Source organism: Babylonia areolata, chromosome 23 (genome assembly GCF_041734735.1).
Source record: "Babylonia areolata isolate BAREFJ2019XMU chromosome 23, ASM4173473v1, whole genome shotgun sequence".
Taxonomy (NCBI): Eukaryota; Metazoa; Mollusca; class Gastropoda; order Neogastropoda; family Buccinidae; genus Babylonia; species Babylonia areolata.
The window spans coordinates 43,348,808-43,373,186 of record NC_134898.1 but is presented as its reverse complement, the minus strand read 5'-3'; the positions used below and the strand labels follow the sequence as shown (position 1 = coordinate 43,373,186).

The window sequence follows — 24,379 nt, the reverse complement described above, 5'->3', positions numbered from 1 at the left end:
GCAATGAGAAGTCGGAGATATGGATGGAGACAGAGAGAGGGAGGGGGAGGTGGGCAGCGAGAAAGAGAGAGAGAGGGGTAGACACATTTTTGACACTTTGATACTATGCTGTCATTTGCGTAAAAAAGCCCATGTGAAATGGTGGTACAGTACATTTTTTCAGTCATTTGACTCCAAAGTCTAACAATACAAGGAAAGCAAAACACCTATTATCATAAACTAATATAGCAAGTCTTGTGGCATGTTAACATGTAAAAGAAACACACACCATACAACACATAACCAACTGAGAGGGGTAGAGAGAAAGAAAGTAGAGAAAGGTAGAAACAGAGGGGGGGCGGAGAGACAGAGAGGGGGGTGGGTTTTTTTTTTAGAAAAACGGGTAAAGCAAGTGTGAGAGAGAGAGAGAGAGGGGGGGGGGGTACAGAAGAGAGAAAGAGAAGGGAGGATGATCCAGGATTACAACATTGTACACATCATTCTAAAGACTAGTTGAGAAACCAAATATAAAATATTTTCAAGGTAAAATATCAACTGATTCAAACATAACTTTCCTCCCCTCAGAATTAACATGCAGAGTATCCATAACCAAAAACTGAACCCGAGTTTTTGTAAATAGTTTAAATGTCAAAGAGAAACATCAGGAACTACTACTCATGCATTCTGGAGATCCAAATATATCCCTATGCTTTGACCTGACCAACACTGAGAACAAGTGCACATGTGCTCTCCAAACAAAAACAGGAACACAGGGGAGGTTACTAACAAGATAAAACCTTCATGGTAAAGAAAGTGTGTAAATAATACTTATTAAATGTATATCAAACTATGACAGAACCATCTATCGAGCCATGAGAATATCAAACTTTTTTCTGTCGAACACACCATATCAGATTTATGCATAACATAAAAGCGCCCTTGGAACAGACACCACTGACTTCAGAAATGGAGTGCCATGAAGAGCACAGCCACCTACAGCATTGTTCTTGATCTCCATGTCGCAGAAGTTCTCGACCAGAATCTGGCACGATTCCTCCTGCCCCCAGTGGACAGCCGCATGCAGTGGGGTCCAGCCATCAGCATCACGAGCATTGATGTCCACCCCTGCCTGTAGTAGTACCCTGGACAGAAAAAAATTACATCAGTATAAGGCCCCAAAGCCTGCAGTAATGCCCTGGAAAGAAACATGAATTACTCTCACAACACATGGCTAGCGTGCTGTTTTACTCCCCCCTGAAATCATACCCTGAATACAGATTTTGCAACATAAGTATTTCACTCTACTACCTTGGCAAGACTCCACAAGCACACAAATGTTTGGCATCCCCACTCAGAAAGTGAACAATATCAGTAATTTTTCCAATGTGTACTCAGTGAACGATAGCTGATGCAGTTACAGGTGAAGCTGATGCTGCTGATGTGTGTGTCTGGCTTACACTGGAATTACTCAAATTTCCTGACTAACACTGCACACTTCCTGCATCTTTCAAGCTTGAAATTAAAAAAAAAAAAAGAAAAAAAGAAAAAAAAGAAGAAAAAAAAAGAAGCTGTGGTTCTCTTTCAACCCCCACTCCCCTCCCATTCTTCTAAAAAATCAAGGATGTCAGCTTCAGACTAGTGTTGGTATCATACTGTTGCACTGCGTAACCTGAAAAAAAAAAAAGACAAAAAAAAAAAAAGACTGGAAACAAACCACGGCTTATTAAAACTATTCTTTACCTATCCACAGACCACAACAACAAAACAATCCCAACAAAAGCATAGTGAGACAGCGACAGTGATCACCTCATGACGGTAATGTAGCCCTTGGCAGCGGCCACATGGAGGGCTGTGGCGCCAGTCTTGGGGTGGGCATTGTCCTCAATTGTCTTGTTCTGCAGCCAGCGGTTGGCATCAGCCAGCATGCAGTCCTCCTCCTCGCGCCGAGCTGCGTCTGCATCCACACCTGTGTGGGAGGATAATTTGTAAGAGCACTGCGTCCACACCTGTGTGGGAGGATAATTTGTAAGAGCACTGCGTCCACACCTGTGTGGGAGGATAATTTGTAAGAGTACAGCGTCCACACCTGTGTGGGAGGATAATTTGTAAGAGCACTGTGTCCACACCTGTGTGAGAAGATAATTTGTAAGAGCACTGTGTCCACACCTGTGTGGGAGGATAATCTGTAAGAGCACTGTGTCCACACCTGTGTGGGAGGATAATTTGTAAGAGTACAGCGTCCACACCTGTGTGGGAGGATAATTTGTAAGAGCACTGTGTCCACACCTGTGTGAGAAGATAATTTGTAAGAGCACTGTGTCCACACCTGTGTGGGAGGATAATCTGTAAGAGCACTGTGTCCACACCTGTGTGAGAGGATAATTTGTAAGAGCACTGTGTCCTCACCTGTGTGGGAGGATAACTTTCGTAAGAGCAAACTTTAAAAGAAAAAAAATGTCAAATCATGATGCTAGTTAATGCTTAGTATTTGTGTCTGTTTTTTTCTTGATTGCACACTTTATCCTGGTACTACCTGTATGGGAGGATAATTTGTGAGAGGAAACTTAAAAAGAGAAAAAAGCCCAATTATGATCCTAGTTAATATTTGTTGTTTTTACTATATTTTTTATTGCACACTTTATCCTGGTACTTGGTGGTGTGTGTCCATCGAGATCGATGATGACCATCGTTGTCATCCAGCTGGGGGATGGGGGGAGGGTGGTGTTGGGTTGGGGGGGAGGATGCTCATGAATCTATCTGTGAATGCGCAGATGGCTGAATAGTCCAATCTGCGCACGAAATGTTCGCTGACAGTTGGGGCAGACAAAGACAGGCATACCATTGTCAGGGAGCTTGTTTGCCCGTGACTTTCTGGCCTGCCTCTTCTCAACAGCTGCAGCAGTCCTGTTGGCCTCGCACAACTTGGCGCCTTTGTGCACAGCAGCACGCCATTTGTCACGGTCCACTGCAGATTCCTCCCAGGAGTCAGGGTTGATATCAAACGCTTTCAGAGAGACTTTCAGAGTATCTCTGAAGCGCTTCTTCTGACCTCCGTGTGATCTCTTCCCTTGTTGCAGCTCGCCATAGAAGAGCCTTTTGGGCAGCCGATGGTCTGGCATGCGCGCCACGTGTCCAGCCCAGCGAAGCTGGGACTGCATCAGGATGGTGAAGATGCTGGGAAGGGTGGCTTTTGCGAGCACCTCTGTGTCCAGGGTCTTGTCTTGCCACTTGATGTTCAGTAGCTTCCTGAGGCATGTTGTGTGGAAGTGGTTCAGCTTCTTGGCATGTCGTTGGTACACTGTCCAAGTTTCGCAGGCGTACAGTAGTGTGGGGAGAACTACTGCTCTGTAGACCTTTAGCTTGGTCTCAAGACTAATGCCTCTTCTGTTCCAGACATTTGCACTGAGTCTACCAAAAGTTGCGCTTGCTCTTGCAATCCTGACGTTCACTTCATCGTCGATGGTCGCATTTCGTGACAGTGTGCTGCCAAGGTATGTGAACCGCTCCACCGCACTGAGTCTCTGACCGTTGACTGTGATGTTGGGCTCAATGTAGGGTTTCCCTGGGGCTGGCTGATGGAGAACTTCAGTTTTCCTCGTGCTGATGGTAAGACCGAAGTTCCTGCTGGCAGTGGCAAACTTGTCAATGCTGAGTTGCATGTCAGCTTCAGATCCAGCGTTGAGGGCACAATCATCAGCAAACAAAAAGTCTCTGATGATGTCTGTCATGACCTTTGTTTTTGCTTGAAGCCTTCTGAGGTTAAACAACTTACCATCTGTTTGGTACTTTAGGCCGATTCCAACATCGCCATCTCTGAAGGCATCAGTAAGCATTGCAGAGAACATGAGGCTGAACAGTGTTGGAGCCAGGACGCAGCCTTGCTTGACACCATTTGTGACAGCAAAAGGAGCAGATGTTTCGCCTTTGTCCTGGACTCGAGCCTGCATGCCTTCATGGAATTGGCTGACCAAGGAAATAAATTTCCGAGGGCATCCGTACTTGGCCATGATCTTCCACAGTCCCTCTCTACTCACGGTGTCGAAGGCCTTTTTATTGCACACTTTATCCTGGTACTTGGTGGTGTGTGTCCATCGAGATCGATGATGACCATCGTTGTCATCCAGCTGGGGGATGGGGGGAGGGTGGTGGTGGGGTGGGGGGGAGGATGCTCATGAATCTATCTGTGAATGCGCAGATGGCTGAATAGTCCAATCTGCGCACGAAATGTTCGTACTTATATACTCATGGTACTTCTAAAGTGATCAGATTTCTAAGATTTATAGTTCATGTGCAATATTTCTATCATATGGATCCCCTTGCAATTTCACCACCTTCTCGACATCTGTCACTGATAGATGTCAGCTGTGATTTTCATTGTGCATGCATTTCACGTGTACCTCAGTTTCACAGACAGAATGATTTGTTAGTTTTACATGTAACATTAAAAACTGCACTTTGAGTATATCCCTGTCTGATATCTGGGTGCCTCAGTTGTCAAGACGACGCTGCTCACCTTTACTGTTCATTTCTTCCTGCAGAAGTTTTTCCATTTCTTCATCTTCTGCAATGTCAATGGCCAGGTCACCATCATTGTTGACAGCTCCAACATTGGCTCCGTGTTTCAACAGGTACCTGAAACCACAAACAGTATTCAGTATTCCGATGTCAAACAGTTACCAGAGTCACAAACTACTAGTACCGCCTTCAACCCTGTTTCAACAGGTACCTGAAATCACAAACAGAACCACTATGTTTTCGACAGGTGCTTGAAATCACAAACACTATTGCTATGTTTAAGTTACCAGAGTCACAAACAGTATAACTATGTTTCAACAGGTACCTGAAATCAAAAACAGTATAGCTATGTTTCAACAGGTACTTGAAAACACGGAACAGTACCACTATGTTTCAACAGCTACTGAAATCAAACAGTACAACTATGTTTCAACAGGTACCTGAAGTCACAAATAATACCGCTATATTTCAACAGTTACCTGAAACCACAAACAGTACCGCTTTGTTTTACAGGTACCTAGATTCACAAACAGTACCGCTATGTTAAACAGTTACCAGCGTCACAAACAGCACAGCTATGTTTTAACAGCTACCTGAAATCACAAAAAGTACAGCTATACATTGGCCCTATGTTTCAACAGGTACCTGAAAAAAACACCCAAAAAACCCAAAAAAACAACAACAACAAAAAAACAAAACAAAAACAAAACAAAAAAAAACAACAACCAAAAAACACAAGTATCTAAAGTCACTAACAGCACCACTATCCACCTTGCTGATGATGACTGATATGTCCTCACTCCCACAACTACAATAAAAAGCAAAACCAAACATGCGTGTGTGTGACTGTGTGTGTGTGTGTGTGTGTGTGTGTGTGTGTGTGCGCGCGCGCGAGCGTGCATACGCGTGTGTGTGCATGCCTGAGTGAGACAGGGCAGAGTAGTGTTTGGTAGCTGGATGGTGGACTGGAGAGGGGATGGGGTGGGCTGGGGTGGGGTGGGGGGCAGTGTCAGGGAGAAGCAAAAGATTCAGCTCCTTGAAAACAGTAAAGCAAGCTTCAAATCTGGAGGACTGTTGTTCTAAATGAGAGCCTTGATCAGCATGTTGGGTTTATCATTATGCAAAAATCAGTCATCTGCTCCTTTTCCGTACTTACTTAAAAAAAAACAAAAACAAAAAAAAAAACAAAAAAAAAAACTGCAGGTGTAGTGTTGAGTTTTCATGGATCAGTCTGCAGGCTTTGACACCTTGAAACTGAAACTGACACACAGAGAGCGAGAGCAAGACAGAGAGAAGTAGAGAGATGGAGAGAGAGGAGGCGGTGATAGGGGAATGTGGGGGTACAGATTCCATGGAAATGTTTGCTACTATATAATACTAGGTGTTAGAAAAGACAGGCAAAGACTTGGGTACACATCAGTACAAACTCTCAGAATCACACTTCTGCAAAAACATAAACTGAAACCAAAAACAAGAGTTGGCAAGACTGAGACTGGTGATTCAGGGAGAGAGAGAGAGAGAGAGAGAGAGAGAGAGAGAGAGAGAGAGAGAGAGACAGACAGACAGACAGACAGAGAAGCTGCTATCTCATCTGTGGTTAAAACAAACATTTGTTCATATGCCTGGTTGGCAAACTAAACTTGCACACACATGCACACAAGGTACACATCCCATGCACACATCAACTACACATTCAACTAGTTCCTCCCATTATTCAAACCCCTCCACACATACACCCATACAGTTGTACTACTAACTCCAAATGTTTCTCTTCAAAACTGAGTATGTCATCTGATTTATTCAGTCACTCAAATATCTGGCTCTTGCACAGGAAGAATCTGCTTCACTTAGCGGAAGTCAGGAGCACTGTTGATTCTGACATGACGCCAATATCTGATGCGTTATAGCTCCAGTTCTTCCCTTTCTACTTACATCTGTGATAGCTTCCTGTATCCTTTATTTCTGTGAGGTAAACAACGGCATGGTAGCTTTGTTGTTGCTTCTGAAGCCTGTGGAGGTAGTCTTTTAACCTAACTTTCTTAGGACTCCACATCTTTAACTCACCTTCCTGTTTCAAACAGTTGCAAGAAAGTGTCGAAAGTCAACCTTACTTTAATCAAAAACATTATTTGTCCTTGGTTTCTAGACACACATTTATCGTAGAGAAAGTGAGAGAAAAAGAAGAGAGATCAAGAAAATGAGAGAGGGAAAGAAGAGAGAACATAAGGGGACAATGTTGACAATGATCATGATAATGATGTTAGCAGATACTGTCAAGTACTTGAATTATGCTTTAACTTGCACTATTTCAGAAAAACGCTGTTTGCAAGGTTCAAACCAGTGAATCGTGCTGAAACCAGCTGGAAGAAACAGCCGTATTGATTCATTGCTGAATGCCTTTTGTTGCCACTGGCTTTTCATTTTACACGCAAAATTTTCAACCCTTTGAAAAAATGTTTTTTTTAACAACACTGCTGGAGGAAATAGTGTTGATTATTCAATGCTTTTTACAGCCATTGCCTCTGGGACAGAGCAACCCTTTTAGCATAACGATACAACATTTTCAATGTCCTTTGAAAATAATTTTCCTCCCTAAAAATTCATTCCAAAGAAACATCATTAATATCCTTATTTCTCCCCCCCCCCCCCCAACCAGCCCTCCCTTTTTTTCTTCTTTTTAAAAAAACAACAACCCCAGATCTGCATAATTCACATGTTGTATCTGTGTCTTGTGTCAGATTTCTGGTCCTTATTGTGCAGGGAGGAGGGGCGGGGGGGGTGAGTCTCTCTCTTTTTTTTGGCTGGTTGGTGAGGTCACAGGGAATATTTCTGGTACAACCCTGACAGAGCCTTTGATTAGGGGTGGTCAACAAATGCACATTTCCATCAGCCTAGTAGTGTGTGAAAACCTTGGGGCTGGGGATGTTGGGAACCTCCATACAGGGGACCATGTGCTCAGCATAAAACATGTATGAGTAAATATATTTGAAATTATCACTTTTGAAGGAAATGCACCATCCCACTGTGAATTTCTATGCTGAATTACAAAACGCATGAACTGGTGGAAAGGAATGGGATTAGAGTTCAGAGGCCTATGAAGTAAGATTTTGGGCTTGATAAAAACAACAACAATTCTAATCATACTGATATCATTATTCATCAACATTACTGTAGTGCAGACTAAATATGGTGAAGGCTCACCTTGCGATCTCGGTGAACCCACAGGAGGCAGTGGCGTGGAGCGGTGTCCACCCTTCATTGTCACACACGTCCACGTCCGCCTCCTCCTTCACCAGGAACTCCACCATGTCCAGGTTGTCATCGATACACGCCTGCAACACAACACAAATATTCGTATATGATACATGCCTGAAACACAATGCAACATAATGCATATACAGCGTATACATACAACCTTTGTCAAAATTCCACACACTGACACTCGCATAAGAAAATGATAAAAATCCTCCGGTTACTCCAGTGAGGTTAACGGTTTCAGCTTTGGACATCCCTGGCATATAATTATATTGGCATAATGACATTATCAATCAATGTTAATTGAAGTTGATAAAGTCAGCATGTTCACGAGAGAGAGAGAGAGAGAGAGAGAGAGAGAGAGAGAGAGAGAGAGAGAGAGAGAGAGAGAGGGAGGCATACACACACACACACACACACAAAGAGACATAATGAAAGTGAAAGAAATAAATGTAATGTACTGATCTATATTATGTTATAATCACCATTAAAAAAAACAACAACAAAAAACAAAAACAAAAAAACAAATGGAAAAATGACTTTCAAGATACCGTACAATTTGTTCACATTTCAAACGCCTACTTCTTCACTGAGCATTCTTGACTGACTGGTGTCTGTATCAGTATGTTTATTTTTTTAAAATTTTTTGTAATATCTTAGTTGTTCAGTTATTTCACCTGCAGCGAAATGCTCATTGACTGAACACCAACTTTTCCTTCTCATACTTCTTTGAGTCTAATGCCCTTGTCACCACCAAACAGTTCTATTCTATATAAAACAGGCCCACCCAGCCCTTCCCCCAACCCCTTTAAACTTAGTCCAACCCTACATTCACTTGATCAACAGTTGACGGTGTACATTTCAGAGCACTGACCACCTGGTAGGGTCCAACCAGTTGATTGTCATAAATCCCAAAGACAAAAGCTCAGGCTAGGACTGGTACGAGTGTGTATTATACCAAGTTTGTCCAGAGATAAGACCGAGCCACTGGGGCTGGGACTGAGACTGGGCTGGATAAGTGGTTCTTGTCCAACCTTCACCCTCAGCCAGTTACAACGCCAGGGGATTTACAATGGGACAAACCTGGGTTTCTCTCACTGAGATTTCTGGATGCTGTTCTACCGCCCTCTTAAAAAACAACAACAAAAAAACCAAACAAACAAACAAAAAAACCAAACAAACACCCCATCTGCTTCAAGTGCTTGTATATTACATATCAAAGAAAAACAACACACACATACACTGAATGCCCAAAATATTTTTCATTAATCAAAGTAGTATCAAAGTATGCAAACACAAAGATTTGTGTGAGACAGGCAACTGAGTTGTGAGTGGGGGAGTCAAGAGGAGGGAGGAAAGAGTGTTTCAGAATGGACTAAACTGAAACTGAAAGTCACTTGTTTTTACCTTTATATATCCTTTTCAAACGCCTGTCTTTCCATTGTGTGATCTTACACCACCTGGACTGTGACAGGACTGGGAGCAATGACAGCTTCAGTTTCCATTGAAAACCTGCCTTGTGTTCATTGTTTTTATTTTTAATAGTGTTCAAAATTAGGCTTTGCTGATACTGGTGCAAAATGTTTTGGGCAAGCACTCTGTAGTTTCTCACATTACGAAATAGTTTTATATATTTTTGGAAAAATAAAGGCTGAAAAATGTAAAATTCCATACACATTTAATAAAAAGATGACATCCCAGAAACTATAGTGTAAAAGAAACACAGATTTCATTTATGATACTAGTTCTACGGTAATAATAAAAATTAAAAAAACCCACCCCAAAACAACAAACAAACTACAACCACCCAACCCCCAAAACTAAACCAAAACTTGTAACTCCATCTTTCTGTTAGGCAATGTGAGGACCACAAACTTACAGCAGTCATATTCGTACTCACACTGATTGATTGAATCTTTTTTCTTCTTCTTCAGTGAAATGGAAAATATCAAAAGGACACAATCACTGATCTACACTCTTCCAACAATACTGTATGGGACTGCAAGCACATGCATTAGTGTGTATATATATGATTATATGTCTGTTATGCGTGTAACTCAGACTCATTTTCATTTAACTGTCACGAGAATCCATATGTAAGTGTAACATTAAAGCTTTTGGTATCTGAGACTAGTGTTAGTGTGTGTGTTTGTGTGAGGGGTGAGTGTGTGTGTGTGTGTGTGTGTGTGTGTGTGTGTGTGTGTGTGTGTGTGTGTGTGTGTGTTGGGGTGGTGGGGGGTGGTGAGGGGAGGTGTACCTGTGCATGTCTGTGAATGCATGCTTGCATACATGTACTATGCCTAAGCTGCAAAACTGGTTAACAATGAATAAATAATTGCTAATACTAGGTGTGCTTTCAACATTAATAAACAAAAGCCAAGGAAAGGTGATTTTTGGTCTTAAAAGTTAAATGACAGACCTACAGCCATAAAGTTTGGCTTGTCAAAACTGTGGATATGAAGACTTATGGGCAGTTAAACTGCACTTTCAGCAGTCTATTTTTATCCACTTTCTGCCCCACAATCTGGTGTAGAACACACCTACGCACATGTATTTGATAACCCCTCACTAATAAAAGTAATAACATCAGCAGATGAGTCATTACTCTGATGCTTACAGCTGAAAGCATAGAAACTTTTAGAAAGGTAGACACAATGACAATCCCATGTATTACATCATAAAAATATATTCCTGCATATTCTGCATCAATGGGAGCTATGTTTTAAGAGATCTCCAAATCCAAGGGCTTCTTAAGTTCAGTTCAGCACCCACCGAAATTAAAGCTGTCAGTTATTCACACCTTTATTTTTCTCCTCCCCCCCTTCCCCCCCAAAAGTAATCTCTTTGCTGAATTGTTTAAACAGGCCAGATACATTCCTTAGGATAATATTAATTTTTGAAGGAAAGGGACTGAATACCGCTACAAAGCATATCTTGTTCTTGTAAGTGTTTGGGTAAAGAGAGAGAGACACACACACACACACTGAGGACACAGAAGAGGGATCCAGGGAAAACCTGGGTAGCATCGCCCCCCTCCCCCCCAGATATGGGTTTGACCCTATGTACAGGTGCAGGAGGGGTGTGATGGGGGAATCAGACAGGGGAACAAGGCGCACCTTGATACAACCCTGATAGAGGTAGGTGTGGGGAGGGAAGAGGGGCTGGCTGGCGGTGGTGGAGAAGGCAGCAGATAGTAGCAGCCCCTGAGTGTGCTGGTAAAATCAGGGTCAGGCGCTCCTCTGTGCTCCTACCTCTGTTCAACACTCTTGTCTTTGGGGGGCTACCCTTACCTACACTGCTTTGCTCTACTCAGACAGGAACAACTTGCCCCTGTGAGCAAAGGGATACCAGGGCTTTTGTTTTTGCAAGAGCTTTCTTCTGTCTGACACTGCCTTTTCTTTCTCTAACCAATGCGTGTGGGGTGGGGGTTGGTGGAGGGGAAGGGTGGGGGCAGGGTGTGGAGGGTGGCGGGCTGGGGGGGTGTTGGGTTGGGTTGGGTTGGGTGGAGGGGCTGGAGTGGAGTAGTGTGAGGTGGTGTGCTGTGTGTGTGTGTGCCTGTGATCTTCAGTTTAGCGTCTATTCACCTGAAGTTTTATTAGACAGTGTGTGTGTGTGTGTGTGTGTGTGTGTACATATTTGCACATGCACGTGTTTGCATATCAACAATGAAAACTGTCACAAAATGAAAGAGGGACACACATGAAGGAACAGACAGGTACACACAGGTGTCCATGACACCATGAATTGATGTGAACTGATAAAGCGAGAAATGACCCAGTAGTTCTTCAGTTGTGAGCTGATAAACCACTTGAACTGATCAATGACACAGCCAGCATGGCAGACAAATGGCAATCAGTGTTCTGCTCATTTCTCACACCTTTGGGTAAGGGTGGGCTCATATATCCAAGCTGATATCTCAAGCAGATGTTCTAGTCTTTATCTCAAGAAGTACTGCTACACTATGCTGAATTCTTAATCTTATGTAAGTTTATAACCTGACTTTTAAATTTTTTTTGGTATTTTACGTCACTTATTTCAAATATACTTGTTGTCATTTTCTATTATATGTAAAATTTAAAACAAATAAATAAATTTATATCAAAATAAATATGCCAATAAATGATTAAGCCAATAACATTTGAAATCACTAATAAAACGAATCATAACTGAACATTACCCCACCTCTTCACGCGCCTGTTGCATATATATTCCCACTCTACGCTGTTCTTGCAATGTGAATCATTCCCATTCAATTACTGGGTACCAACAAAGAGCTTGTACTACAGCTCCTCAGGCTAAACAAGTACATGACGAACAATTTAAAAAAAACAACAACACTTGTCTGTCAACTTGTTTGACTGGTAAGCAGAAGACAAGCCCTTCTTCATACTGGTAACTAGGATTCAAACTGCCACACACACACACAGAGACACACATTCCACTACTACTAGTACTTCTCAACAAGCATATATATATAGGTATGATTTAAAAAAAAATATATAGATACTTTCTCACCAACCCAAATCTCAAAGTTGCCTGGTGTCAGAACATCAGGACAAATTTTGAAAAGTTATTTTGTTCTGTTTTAGCGTACTAGAAAGCTCACAGAATTACGTGTGTATGTGAAAAGGTGTGTGAATGTGCTCTCTCATAAAAACAATTCAATAACAAATAACTGACATCAATAAAAGACTGTAGCAGTTCACTGACCACAGCTGATACAGTGATATTGTTTCCATCAAAAGACTGGATTATACTAGTATGTCTTCCTACCAACAGCATATCCAAAGTTAAACAACAAAAGAGTCCTGCTATGGCCTGAAAAAAACAAACAAAACCCCACCCCAAAAACAAACCCACACAGCTTTTGTTTATCACACATGTATCAGTCATCCCCTCTTTCTGGGGAAGGGTTATCTGCCCATCATGTTTTCCCATGGTTGTTAGACTCCAAAGCCAAGTGGGAGAGTGGGTGAGGAATGGTCAGCACATCCTCGCTTCCTTCCTTTCAACATTCCATACAAAACAGCTTCCTGATAGAACCAGATGAGTCATGTAGTGATGAATACACTGATACACTGTACTGTAAGGGCAAACAAATAGTTTCTGGTCAAGTGCTGTATAGTTCCAAAGTGAAAATTGAACATTTTGTCTTTTGTTATGTCAGGGAAATGAATGATTGTTATCAACTGACATACATACTTGACCATACTGGCTTTGATCATATTTTATCACTATCTGATTTTCTCTGTTTTTGCATTAATGTTGCGTTTACTGCTGGTGTATAGTGTGTTTGGTCCCCAAAGCTGGGTATGTTCTCTCTGTGTGTGTGTGTGTGTGTGTGTGTGTGTGTGTGTGTGTGTGTGTGTCTGTGTGTATGCCCATGCATGCCTGCATGCATATGAGTGAAATGTGCACATGCTCAGAAAAGCACCTGCAACAACAGGTTACATAAGCCAAGTCTCTCCTCCTCCTCCTCACATACATGTATACATACAAATGTACCCGGTACTTTATACAAATATGTATTGTATGTGAACATAGACATATTCAGATGACAAGCATCCAGACCACCACTAAAGGTGTAGTGGAGGGGGAACAAATACTGGTGAGGTTGTAAATTAATGTCTAATGGAGGGAGGCACGAGGTTTCATTTTCTGCTGTTGATATATTGTCCATTCTCTACTTAAACTGATGCACAAGTATCTGTGTTTGATAAAGTGATCAAGTATCTCATACACCATGTATCATTTTGTAATGTCCCTCTCCAAATAGTCCAAAGGTAAGGAAACCAAAAAACACCAAAACGTGAATACGCAAAACCTTTAATTTTGAACTCAACTTCCAGAACACAGACTGAACTGTACAGCAGCGAAAGCTGAAGCAAAAAACAAAAACCAACAACAAAAAAAACCCAACAACCCCAAAACAAAAAAACAAACAAAAAAAACAAAAAACACCAACAACAAACAAACTCACACTGATCAGCAACAACAACAGACATAACTTTTCTTGTTTTCTGAAAATGATCTTGCAGAACTTGCAACCAGGTCTCACACTGCCGCAGTCTTGGCAAAGTTCTTGATCCCCAGCCAAGCATGCGCGCGCGCGCGCACACACACACACACACACACAAACGCCACTGACTAGCAGTGATTACTTTTTAATGCTCATCAGAACAATTGCTTTCTTGTTCATGGTACTTTAAGTTTTATCTAGAACAGAAATTCTAAAGGATGAAAACCCACCAGACAGACAAGGGAACCTAAAAAAATTAGATCCTTTGTCATCACTGCTGCAACCCACCCATGAGACCCAGGTGCAGCGTGGCAGTACTGAATAATACCAATTCTGTATAGTAAAGTAATACTATATTATATAACAGCAGCTGTGAACATGACTGACTGCTGAAGGGCAGGGTGAATAATGGCTAAACTGACCTGGTGCTTAAGGCAGTTCGGGGAAACAGGTCAAGCCTTCTACAAATACAGCTGAGCCAGTGCAGCTTGGTAAACCCCTGCATGGTTGATAGTCCACCTTCAACTTCAATCTTTGGATTCCTGAGCCTGTCTAAAGCTGTGCAATATATATATATATATATATATATATATATATATATATATATATATATATATATATATATATATTGTGTGTGTGTGTGTGTGTGTGTGTGTGTGTGTGTGTATAACAACACATTCTATCCATACCATTCATCCATGATAGACTGACCACCAATCAATCCCTGACACCTCCCCCCCACCCCCACATACCCAGTGCCTCATCTCTCTCTCCCTTCCCCTCCCCTGGATGTGATGCTGTTGTGGTGTTACTCAAGTGATAAATTGTGTTAACTGATGTGATACTGTAATGGTGTCACAACTAAAGTGGGTAAGTGAGATGTGATACTGCAAATGTAACAGTGACCTCACAATTCACAGTGGACTAATTTGTAGGCATAAGAGAACACCAGTGCTCTCTCTATCAGTTCTATCCCCATCCAGGCATTTTAAACCCACTACTCCCCTCTCTCCCTCCATCAATATGCTATCTTTTCCCCTTTTCTAGGCCCTTCCTCTCTCCAGGAGGTATCACCATCTTTCCCTTCTCTAAATCATACTCTGCCTTTCCATCTAATACCATATCCACCTCCCCCTTCCCAGGACTGTTCTCCCCCTCTAAATAAGCAATTTCAATCATAATGACTTTTTAATGTATTTATGTTGAAGTATGCAAACATGCAAATGTATGTCAAAGTGCTCCTGTGCATGCATTATAATATGTGAATGAATATTCCAATCATGTGCTGCCGAGTTGGTTGTGTGTGTGTGTATATGTGTGTGTGTGCATACGTGTGCGTGCACGCGCGTGTGCGTGTGTGTGTGAGACAGGGGAAGAAAGAGAGAGAGAGAACGAACGAACGAACGAAATTTTATTTTACGAGGGTAAAGGAGTAAGCACAAAGTACTTTTTTACATCCAGCCCTCTGGGCATGAATAATAATTGGAAAAAAAGCAACAAAGTAAAAAAAAAAAAAAAAAAAAAAAAAAAAAAAAAGCGAGAGTCAATTCACAACATCAACGTCAAAATTGCATAAGCATGTGCAACATAACATAGAACGTATGTACAATACAATATCGCGATAGATGAATAACAACGAGGACAATAGGGTAGGGGCGTGGTGGAGAGCGGAAGGAAGAATGGACAAGAGGAAGAGTAAAGAAGGCAGGGGAGGCTGACAACAGACAGATATAGTGACAGTGACAGTGGAGAGACATAGAGACTGACAGGGGAGGAGAGAGGCGTATATATATTGACAATCTATACATGATTTTTTGTTTATAATTGATATGTGTCACATAATCACATGTTTTTCAATAAATGTGCACGATACATGTTTTTAAAGTTAGGGATGCTTTTTACAGTGTTTACATTGAGGCAGGATAATAATTCATTCCATAAACAGCCCCCTGAATAAGACAGACTAGATTTAAAAAGATCGATCCTTGGAAGTGGTACCATAACTTTATGAAGATGACGATGAGTGTTGATTACAAATTTATTCTTCAGCGAGGGGGGAGCAAATCCAGACATGATTTTGAACATAAATAGACCTTTGTTAAATAGAAGTTTTGTTTTCAGTGGGAGGATATCGAGAGCTTTATAATCAGATACAGTCAATGATGAAGATTTTAAAAGAATCAATTTTACAGCTCTTCTATGCAGACTCAATAGAGGTTTTATAATACTGTCACTCGCCGAATCCCACACTGTCGAAGCATAGTTAATGTGTGATTCTATATAAGTACTGACAAATAGTTTTCGGCAGTGAAGATCCAAAAAGTGTTTGATTCTAGACAGTTGATAGATATTTTTTGATACCTGTTTGCATAACAGAGAAATATGATGTGACCATGACAAATTATTATCGATAGTGATGCCAAGGATTTTATGGTGGTCAACTTCTTCAATCTTGTCACCTTTGATGAAAATAGGCGAACAGTTTATGGATATATTTTGACGTTTTTGTCTTGTTGTGATTATTAGGAATTTTGTTTTTTTAGGATGGAGACACATGTGGTTTAGTTCGGACCATTCAATCAATTGGTCAATACTTTCCTGAAGAGAAAGAGATACGATACATAGGTTAGTATGACTAGTATGAATGGTGGTGTCATCAGCAAACATTTCACATGGTGTCTTGATAGATAAGGGTAGGTCGTTAATATATGCAGAAAATAAGATAGGTCCCAAAACAGAACCTTGAGGTACACCATAGTTAATTGGTAATAACATTGATTTTGAACCATTTGTGGACACAAGTTGTTTTCTTTCAGAGAGAAAAGATGAGATAAGTTCTAAGAGAGAGAGAGAGAGAGAGAGAGGAGAGAGAGAGAGAAAGAGAGAGAGAGTAAAGACTGTGTGTGGCACTACTTTGTGATGAAACTGAACAACTTACTATAAAAGTCATCACCTCAGCATGCTTTTAAAAAGAAAATTTTTATTCTTATTTTAATGGGTTTTTTTATATATTTTTTTTTAAATAATTTTTTTTAAATAATAATATGAAGAATTGGTACAGTCATACACCCGTCTTCTCTATCACCTGCCCACCTGCCTCTCCCAGACATCAAGATTATAGCTAGAGAGGGGAGAGGGGGCAGGGAGGGGGAGAGAGGGAGGGAGGGGGCAGATCAGGAGAAAGAGTAAATGGGTGCAGGAGAAAAAAGACAAACAGGGAAATAAAAGCAAAGCAAGCAGGAAGGAGAAAGCAAGCTCTAAGCAGACGAGAGAGAGAGAGAGAGAGAGAGAGAGAGAGAGAGGAGAGATGGGGGATTTGGGGGAGGGGGGGCGCAGAGAAAGGCAGACAGTGAGACAAAGTGAGGAAAAGTCAGTGTCTGTCTGGCTGTGAGCAGCATGTCTACCTGGGATCAGTGGCAGAACTGCTTGACATGCTTCAGCACCATCTCCCCATCACACCATGTTGTTAAAAATAAAACTGCTGATGCTTTGAGTACAAAACAAAACAACAACAACAACAAACAAAAAAACCCAATACCAGTGTAACAGTATAATTTCCTAACTCGTCAAACTTGACGACATGCTTGTTAATGCTATTGGAGGAAAATCTGATTCCCCTCCCTCCCCATCCCCTTGACTCATGAGGCGAGGCAGATAATATGGCTCACTGAGTGGGCAGCTCTTTCCAGAGTTAAGAAGTAACACACCCACATACATGTATTTGCTTTCTTTTGACATGAGCTCTGCATCTTTTGCTTTTAACATTGAAAACACACACAAACAACTTTAAAAATGATCTGTAAATGTGTTAACAGATGATGCTGAAGTGCTATCCTCCAGTCTCTTCAGAAACGAAATCTGTGAGTGTGAGAATGACAGCGGAATGGAGAGATGAAGTGAGAGGTACTGACAGCAGAGTAAGACTGAGAAGAAGAAATCAGAAACTGGCCCTGCATACACTTTCATACTGTCATAGAAACACACAACCCTGCGTGCACACACACATAGTGCTCATGCATGCATACATGTCAACACAGTAAAAGACAGCCTGACACAGGGACAGGTATGTGCACGCACACACACACTCGCGCACAATCTTAACCACATGCACGCACACACACTGACGGAAGGTTGGCAGTGAAAAGTAGGCACCTGGGGATCCAGAGACTGCCTGAAAGCAGCTGTAAAGAAAGACTGCAAAGTGTGCAGCAGGTCTCTCTCTCCCTCTCTCTCACCTGAACACAGTGGCAGCAGTGCTGTGCTATATATATTCCTCCACCCACTCTGGTTGGTGGGAGCTGAACACATTAGTGCACCCCATTTGGGACAAATCAAATTAGCCCTACAGGTGAGCCTTGCCACAGACACACCAAACTCAAACTCAAAACATGTCCACTGTCTTTCTACTGTGACTTGTCCATATATTTTACGATAGTAATATCTCACAACTTAACAATGAAGCTGATTAACTAAATAACAAAAACTATGATTTCATAAGTACTTTCATTTAGCAAATGGGAGAAGAAACAAAAAATATTCATATATCTATAAACCCACACAGAGACACACCAGACACAGAAACTCATAGAGATGTGAAAAAGTAATCCTACTGGAGTATAATTACTATCAAATTAATTATTTCCTATGTGAACAGGAAGCAATCCTACTGGAGTATGATTACTATAAAATCAACTATTTCCTTCACCAAACTTTTTCAGTTCACCATTTTCAGCACCTCGTTCTGTGCACATTTCAAACTGTTACACTATAGACAGCCAAACAAACACTCTCTTTATAACTTTCAGAAAATAAGACACAAACCTAAACAACTGAAAATTCTCATTTGATAATAACAACAGATATCAACAAGATCTGAAAAAATCCAGTACCACTTCTTTCACAAAAAAGTACTATACATGATTTACATTTAAACAAGTACTACAGTGCCACTTAGCAAGGAACACACAAGGAGATGCCTTTGTGCCATGTACCATTCTGTAGTCCTTACAGTTCTCTCCCATCTGCTTTCCCTTCTGACTTGATCATGGAATTACCAGCACTACTGGCTTCACTGATTCCAGAGTGCACTGCTGATTAACAACCACCAACAATGTCTACAGATTTGCAAGTACACAGCCACAAGCAGTAATAATTTATGTCAAACAAGCCAACCAAAAACCGCTAATGGCTGTAATTACAAATATTCTGTGTTTTAAAATTGAATTAATGTATAACAATATAAATCCAAACAAGGCCCTTCTCTGTTTACAATGATACTAGTAAAAATCAATATATACATAATTATCCACAAGTTTCTCAATAATATTCCATTATCAGTCAATATCATGATCAGTCATGAGGCATCCTTTATATGAAATTATCATTAGACAACCAACAACACACACATACAATGTATACACACAAACGCAAAATGTATGGATCTAACTCTCATTTCAATGTATTTTGCTGAAGGGGAGCTTCCCCGTATGCCCGGACACTTTCCTTATGTATACACTATCATTCAACATCACCTTTGTCTTTTTGAGACAACTACCTTCTTGACAAAACAAGCTGAGGAGTAGACCACCCCACCCCTCCTCAAAGTCCTCAGTCAAGCTGTAAACAGTGTAACTGGGAGAAAATTAATGCCTGATTTTTTTTTTCTTGGAATGAACAAGAACAATGTGACTTCAAAAAGGATCTTTTTCCGCCCATAAGTGTTGCTTGCTGAAGCAAATCATAGATATTATCAATCATCAATTAAAATATGATGATGTACCTTCATAGTTCATGTGTAACACTAACAGTAAACACTAAAAAGGTCAACACGATAAAAACTTGTGATCCACGTTTTATGTTTTACACACTTCATCATGGGTCAGATGGGGAAGTGTGTAACACATCAACTGATAAAGTTGATTACAAGTTTTACACCATCCCTATCTTACCTTTTAAATTTTCTTTATTTATACTAATTCTAGTACTATATCATGAACTTTATCCAGGTGAAACAAACACATATATATGCTTAAAAAAAAGAGTGTGTGTGTGTCATTACTGTGTGTGTGTGTGTGCATGTGTGAATATGTGTGCATGTGTGTGTGTGTGAATGTGTGCGTGCCTGTGTGATACATCTTTAGAAACTGATGAGCAAAGAAATCAGTGTCCTTTACAACTGTCTCTTCAGTTCATCGAGCTGTGAATTTAGAGTGAAATCCCAGTAGAGGTGGGAAAGAGTGAGGGTGAACTGAGCTGACATGTTGAGAGAGAGAGAGAGAGAGAGAGAGAGAGAGAGAGAGAGAGTCTGAAGAACTTAGAAGTGGTTTAATAGACATTGGCTACAGGCCACAAAACATAACAAAAAGGGGAATGGAGAGAAACTGAATTGTACTTGTAGCACCAACAAAGAACATTACATGTCATTATAGTAAAGGATTAACCACACCAATTACATAAACATTTGTTTCTTGATGGAATGAAAAATGTAAAAATCTAGACAGATTATGTGTGTTTTTGCACTTTGTTACTTTGAACAGTTTGAAACATTGGTGTAACAGCATGAACAATTTAGAATCTTCACCTTCAAATCTGCATACATAACACACTCTTGCAAAAAACAAACTTTGTTTTCTATTTCTGCTTTAAAGGAAAATTTGGTTTTGATTAGAGTCACCGTATCAATCAAAGTTATCATTCAGAGGAAGGACAATGAATCTTATAAGTTTGTTTTATTCTGAAAATCAGGGAACTGTATAGAGGGAGGGAGGGAGGGAGGGGGGAGGGAGCAAGAGAGAGAGAGAGAGAGAGAGAGAGAGAGAGAGAGAGAGAGAGAGAATCAGAGAGTAGAGGAAGAAGAACCATGGAACAGTGAGGGAAGCAGAAAGCCACAGCACACAGCCAGGTAGAGAAGTGGGAAGAGGAGCCACCTTGTGGCAGCAGCTGGAGGTCTGGCAGTGGGGAGGGAGAGGGTGTGTGGTGGGGAGGCTAAAGATCCCCCTCCCACAATACCAGCCATGCCATGCTGCATCCATTCTTTAGTCAGTATATATACCATGAGCACCGCCCCCTCCCTCTTTTATTGCTGGAAAGCTATTTTTAGCTGATTGTCTGGAGGTGCCTTTGACTGCTAGCATCTGGGGACTTTGAAGAGTTAGGGGTTGGGGTGGGGATTTAGAGATGTCTGCCCTACCTCTGCTTGTTTGGTCAAGATGGCAGTTGTCTCAGAACGACAACAGTCAAAAGTGATAGTGAATGATAGTGTATGTCTGGGCATACTGAGAAATTCCCCTTCAGCCAAACCCTCCCCCCCCTACCCACCCCTCACCAACTCACAGTGTTGTGTTTCTGTCAGAAGATACTCATATGCATGCAGGCAGGTACTTATAAATATAATGATACACAACCCTCTTCTCCCAAAACATGACTAACAGTAACAAACCATTTTTCCAGTTCCATATTTTGTGGTATCTGTATTTACAAAAATGTGCATGGTTGTTTCTGTATATATATATTAAAAAAAGGAAAAAAAAATCTTTAAAAACAACCCAAAATACCAACAGACCAATCACTGCTTCTTGCTCCAAAAGTCCTAGTTCTGAATACTTTATAATTTTCTTAATTTTCAGTTCTGTATGAAAAACAATTTCATAACTTTCATTTTTTAATTCATGGGTCATGTTCAATCTTGTTAATCTTTTCTGTTCCTCAGATATGCTACCATGCACAACATCACTGTTCACTATTTTCCCTCTGAAGCTGCCTTTTCTTGAGTGAAAATCAAATTTATGTTTTAAGAAACAAACGTTCAAGACAAAAAACAAAACAAAATAAAAACAGTGCATGATCTGTCAACAGGTACAATCTTGAATCTTTCTCAATCTGTTCTCTGTTCAGTTAAGAAAAAAACAACAACAAAAAACAAGAGGCAAATAACAAAACAAAATAGCAATCCAAATAACAAAACAAAATAGCAATCTGTGTACTGTCCATGCCACCAGAGCACATCAGATGGTCTGATGCCCAGGCCCTGGCACTTCAAACACATGGCAGTCAGTTGTTGTGTACACAAGATTCCAACAGCAAGGAAATGCATGGCCCAAGCTTTCTTACAGCAGCATACATCATTACACCTGTACTTTGTTTCTGCCCCAAGTTAGTTGCTCTGCAGCCACAGCCACGTGTGACTGGAGGCCAGGAATGGTAATAGTAGGGGAGCCAACCCCGCTCCTAACCACCATCAAACCACCATCAAACCGGGAAGCAGAGCGAGGCTTGTGGTCACTTTTAGTCTTTCTTCAATTTTTGTTGCACCCCCCCCCCCCACCCCTGTGTTTTCCTTCTTCCTATCCATCAATCTCACATTTTAATCTTCACAAAACTGAAAGATACTTGAAAAAGTCTCCATGAAGTTTTTCATCATGAAAGAACAAAGTGGCATGAGCAATGTCCAGGATATGATTCTCAGAATGAAAATTTTGGTAGGTACCTCACAAAACCAAATGCTTTATTCATTGTTGTGTGTGTGTGTGTGTGTGTGTGTGTGTGTGTGCGTGTGCGCGTGTGTTGGGGGTGGGGTGCTGAAGGATTCACATTTATAAAAAAAAAAAAAAAGATTTACACTACATAACTATAAAAAAAGGGATTAAAAAAAAAAAAAATGAAAAAGTCTCATATGAGTCATAAACTTTATTGACAGTTTATTTTATTAAAACCACAGAAATGTACGCACAGTGGCGCAGTGCTCTGGAATAAAATCTGATTTGATTCTGATCAAAAAGGGAATAAAAACTGGTCAAAGAAATTGATTTTCCATTCAGACAGTCCTGAGACACAATGTTCAAGTGAGTTTCCATGAACCCATTATCATGGATGGCCACCTTGGAGGGCAAAACAACAAAAGAAAAAGAGCGACTGGCCTTTTTTCCCCTGATACCCCCTCCCCAGTCAAACACCTTCCTTCCGCAGACAGACCAACCTCTCATACCAGTTGTAATCACATGCTCGTTTACCAACTATCTCCTATTCAAAATCATTCATCTGTGGTGGGTAAAATGGCCTTAATAAAGTTCATGTTCTTAGTCTTCCAAAGCACAACAGAGGGCATCCACACAATGAAAAATAAATAAATAAAATTCAGAGCTCAACACATGAGACCTTTTGCACAGAGGCTTAAATTGTTAAAATTATTTACACTTGCTGGTTGCTATGACTTTCATTTATTTCCCCATTTATTATATGCAAGGGCACAACTTTTCCCTTGCAACTAAAAAATGCAGGTGACTGTAACATCTCTAAGTCTAATATGATAATAATCCGACACTGTGTAGTACTAATAATACTGATGATTGGACCATCATCCAAAAGACAAGATTTACTTTCGCCAGTATGATTTGCTTTCGGCGCAAGTTTAATTTTCACAAGGGGATTATACTTCAATGTGGTAACCTTGGCACCAACACAGAGGCAGACTTTGAGCAATTCATAAAAATGTCTTTGCCTCTCTCTCTCTCTCTCTCTCTCTCAGCCACACACACTTTGTACATGATGATCAGTTGGACTCTGAAACTAGTCTGATGAAATACTGCCAAGATGTCCAGTTGTCTGTTGTGTCCAGTTGTTAAAAAATCAACAACCCCCCCCCCCACCCCCCGTAGATAGAACACCAGCATTCAAACACACTGATACCATTATAGTATACAGACAAACACTGTATTCTAACTCTAAGCGAATAACTTAAATAATGAAACTAAAGAACAAAAAACAAAACAAACAAACAACAACAACAACAACAAAAAAAAAAAGTGAGAGAGAGAGCGAGAAAGAGGGGTGTGTGTGTGTGTGTGTGTGTGGGGGGGGGGGTTCTTGCGTTTCAGGGGAAACTGCCTAATTATGCGGAGACCTGCATACAATGATAACAATACAATTATTCTAATTTCCTCACGCTAAAATTTGAACTGACCCTCTAACACAGAATACTCCTAATCAAAATGCAAGAGCATTACCTTCCCAAATCACAGCACCATTTAAAACATTTAAAATTTGCACTGTGGCATGCATGTTTGTCATTTTCTTGAGTTAGCCTAACTTCCTCTTTGAAATTGTGTTTATCCTTTTGTGTCTGAAAGAAAAATATTCATAAAAAATAATGTGCAGTGAGTAATATTCCATCAGACTCTCAGATTCCAAAGTGTTTTATTTTGTGTTTGTAAGGTTCTTGCTTCAAACAAAGTACTAGTCATAATAATAATATTTTTGTGTGGTTTTACTTTTAAGCAAAAGTAATTAAATTCATAAGATCTCATCCAAATCTTATCAGTAGGAAAAAAGCAATTTTCTTACAAACTCTTTATGAAGCACAACCAGTTACCACCCGCCACATACTGACAGATCACACACACACACACAGTGATACACACACAATCTTTCAAAGCCTCCAAGCAACAACAACAACAACAACAACAAAAAAACAAAAAAGACCAAAAAAACCAACAAAACCCCCCCCCAAAAAAACCAAAAACAAAAAAACAAAAAACCCAACAAAAACAACAACAAAAAAACAGAATAGAATTAACTTTTTGTTTTCTTTGTCCTGAATGGTGTGCGATAATGACA

At 40.6% G+C, this 24,379-nt stretch overlaps 1 protein-coding gene across 1 annotated transcript in view; it reads right to left on the bottom strand.

The window, feature by feature from the left end:
• The window catches only part of LOC143297962 (protein phosphatase 1 regulatory subunit 12B-like), an 87,671-nt gene that overhangs the window by 58,242 nt on the left and 5,050 nt on the right, over positions 1-24,379 (bottom strand). Inside the window, exons 2-5 of the mRNA XM_076610585.1 lie at positions 7,696-7,826; positions 4,493-4,611; positions 1,786-1,945; positions 977-1,121 (exon numbers count right to left, since the gene is read on the bottom strand). Coding sequence (XP_076466700.1) covers positions 977-1,121; positions 1,786-1,945; positions 4,493-4,611; positions 7,696-7,826 — 555 coding nt within the window. The remainder of the gene's footprint in view (positions 1-976; positions 1,122-1,785; positions 1,946-4,492; positions 4,612-7,695; positions 7,827-24,379) is intronic.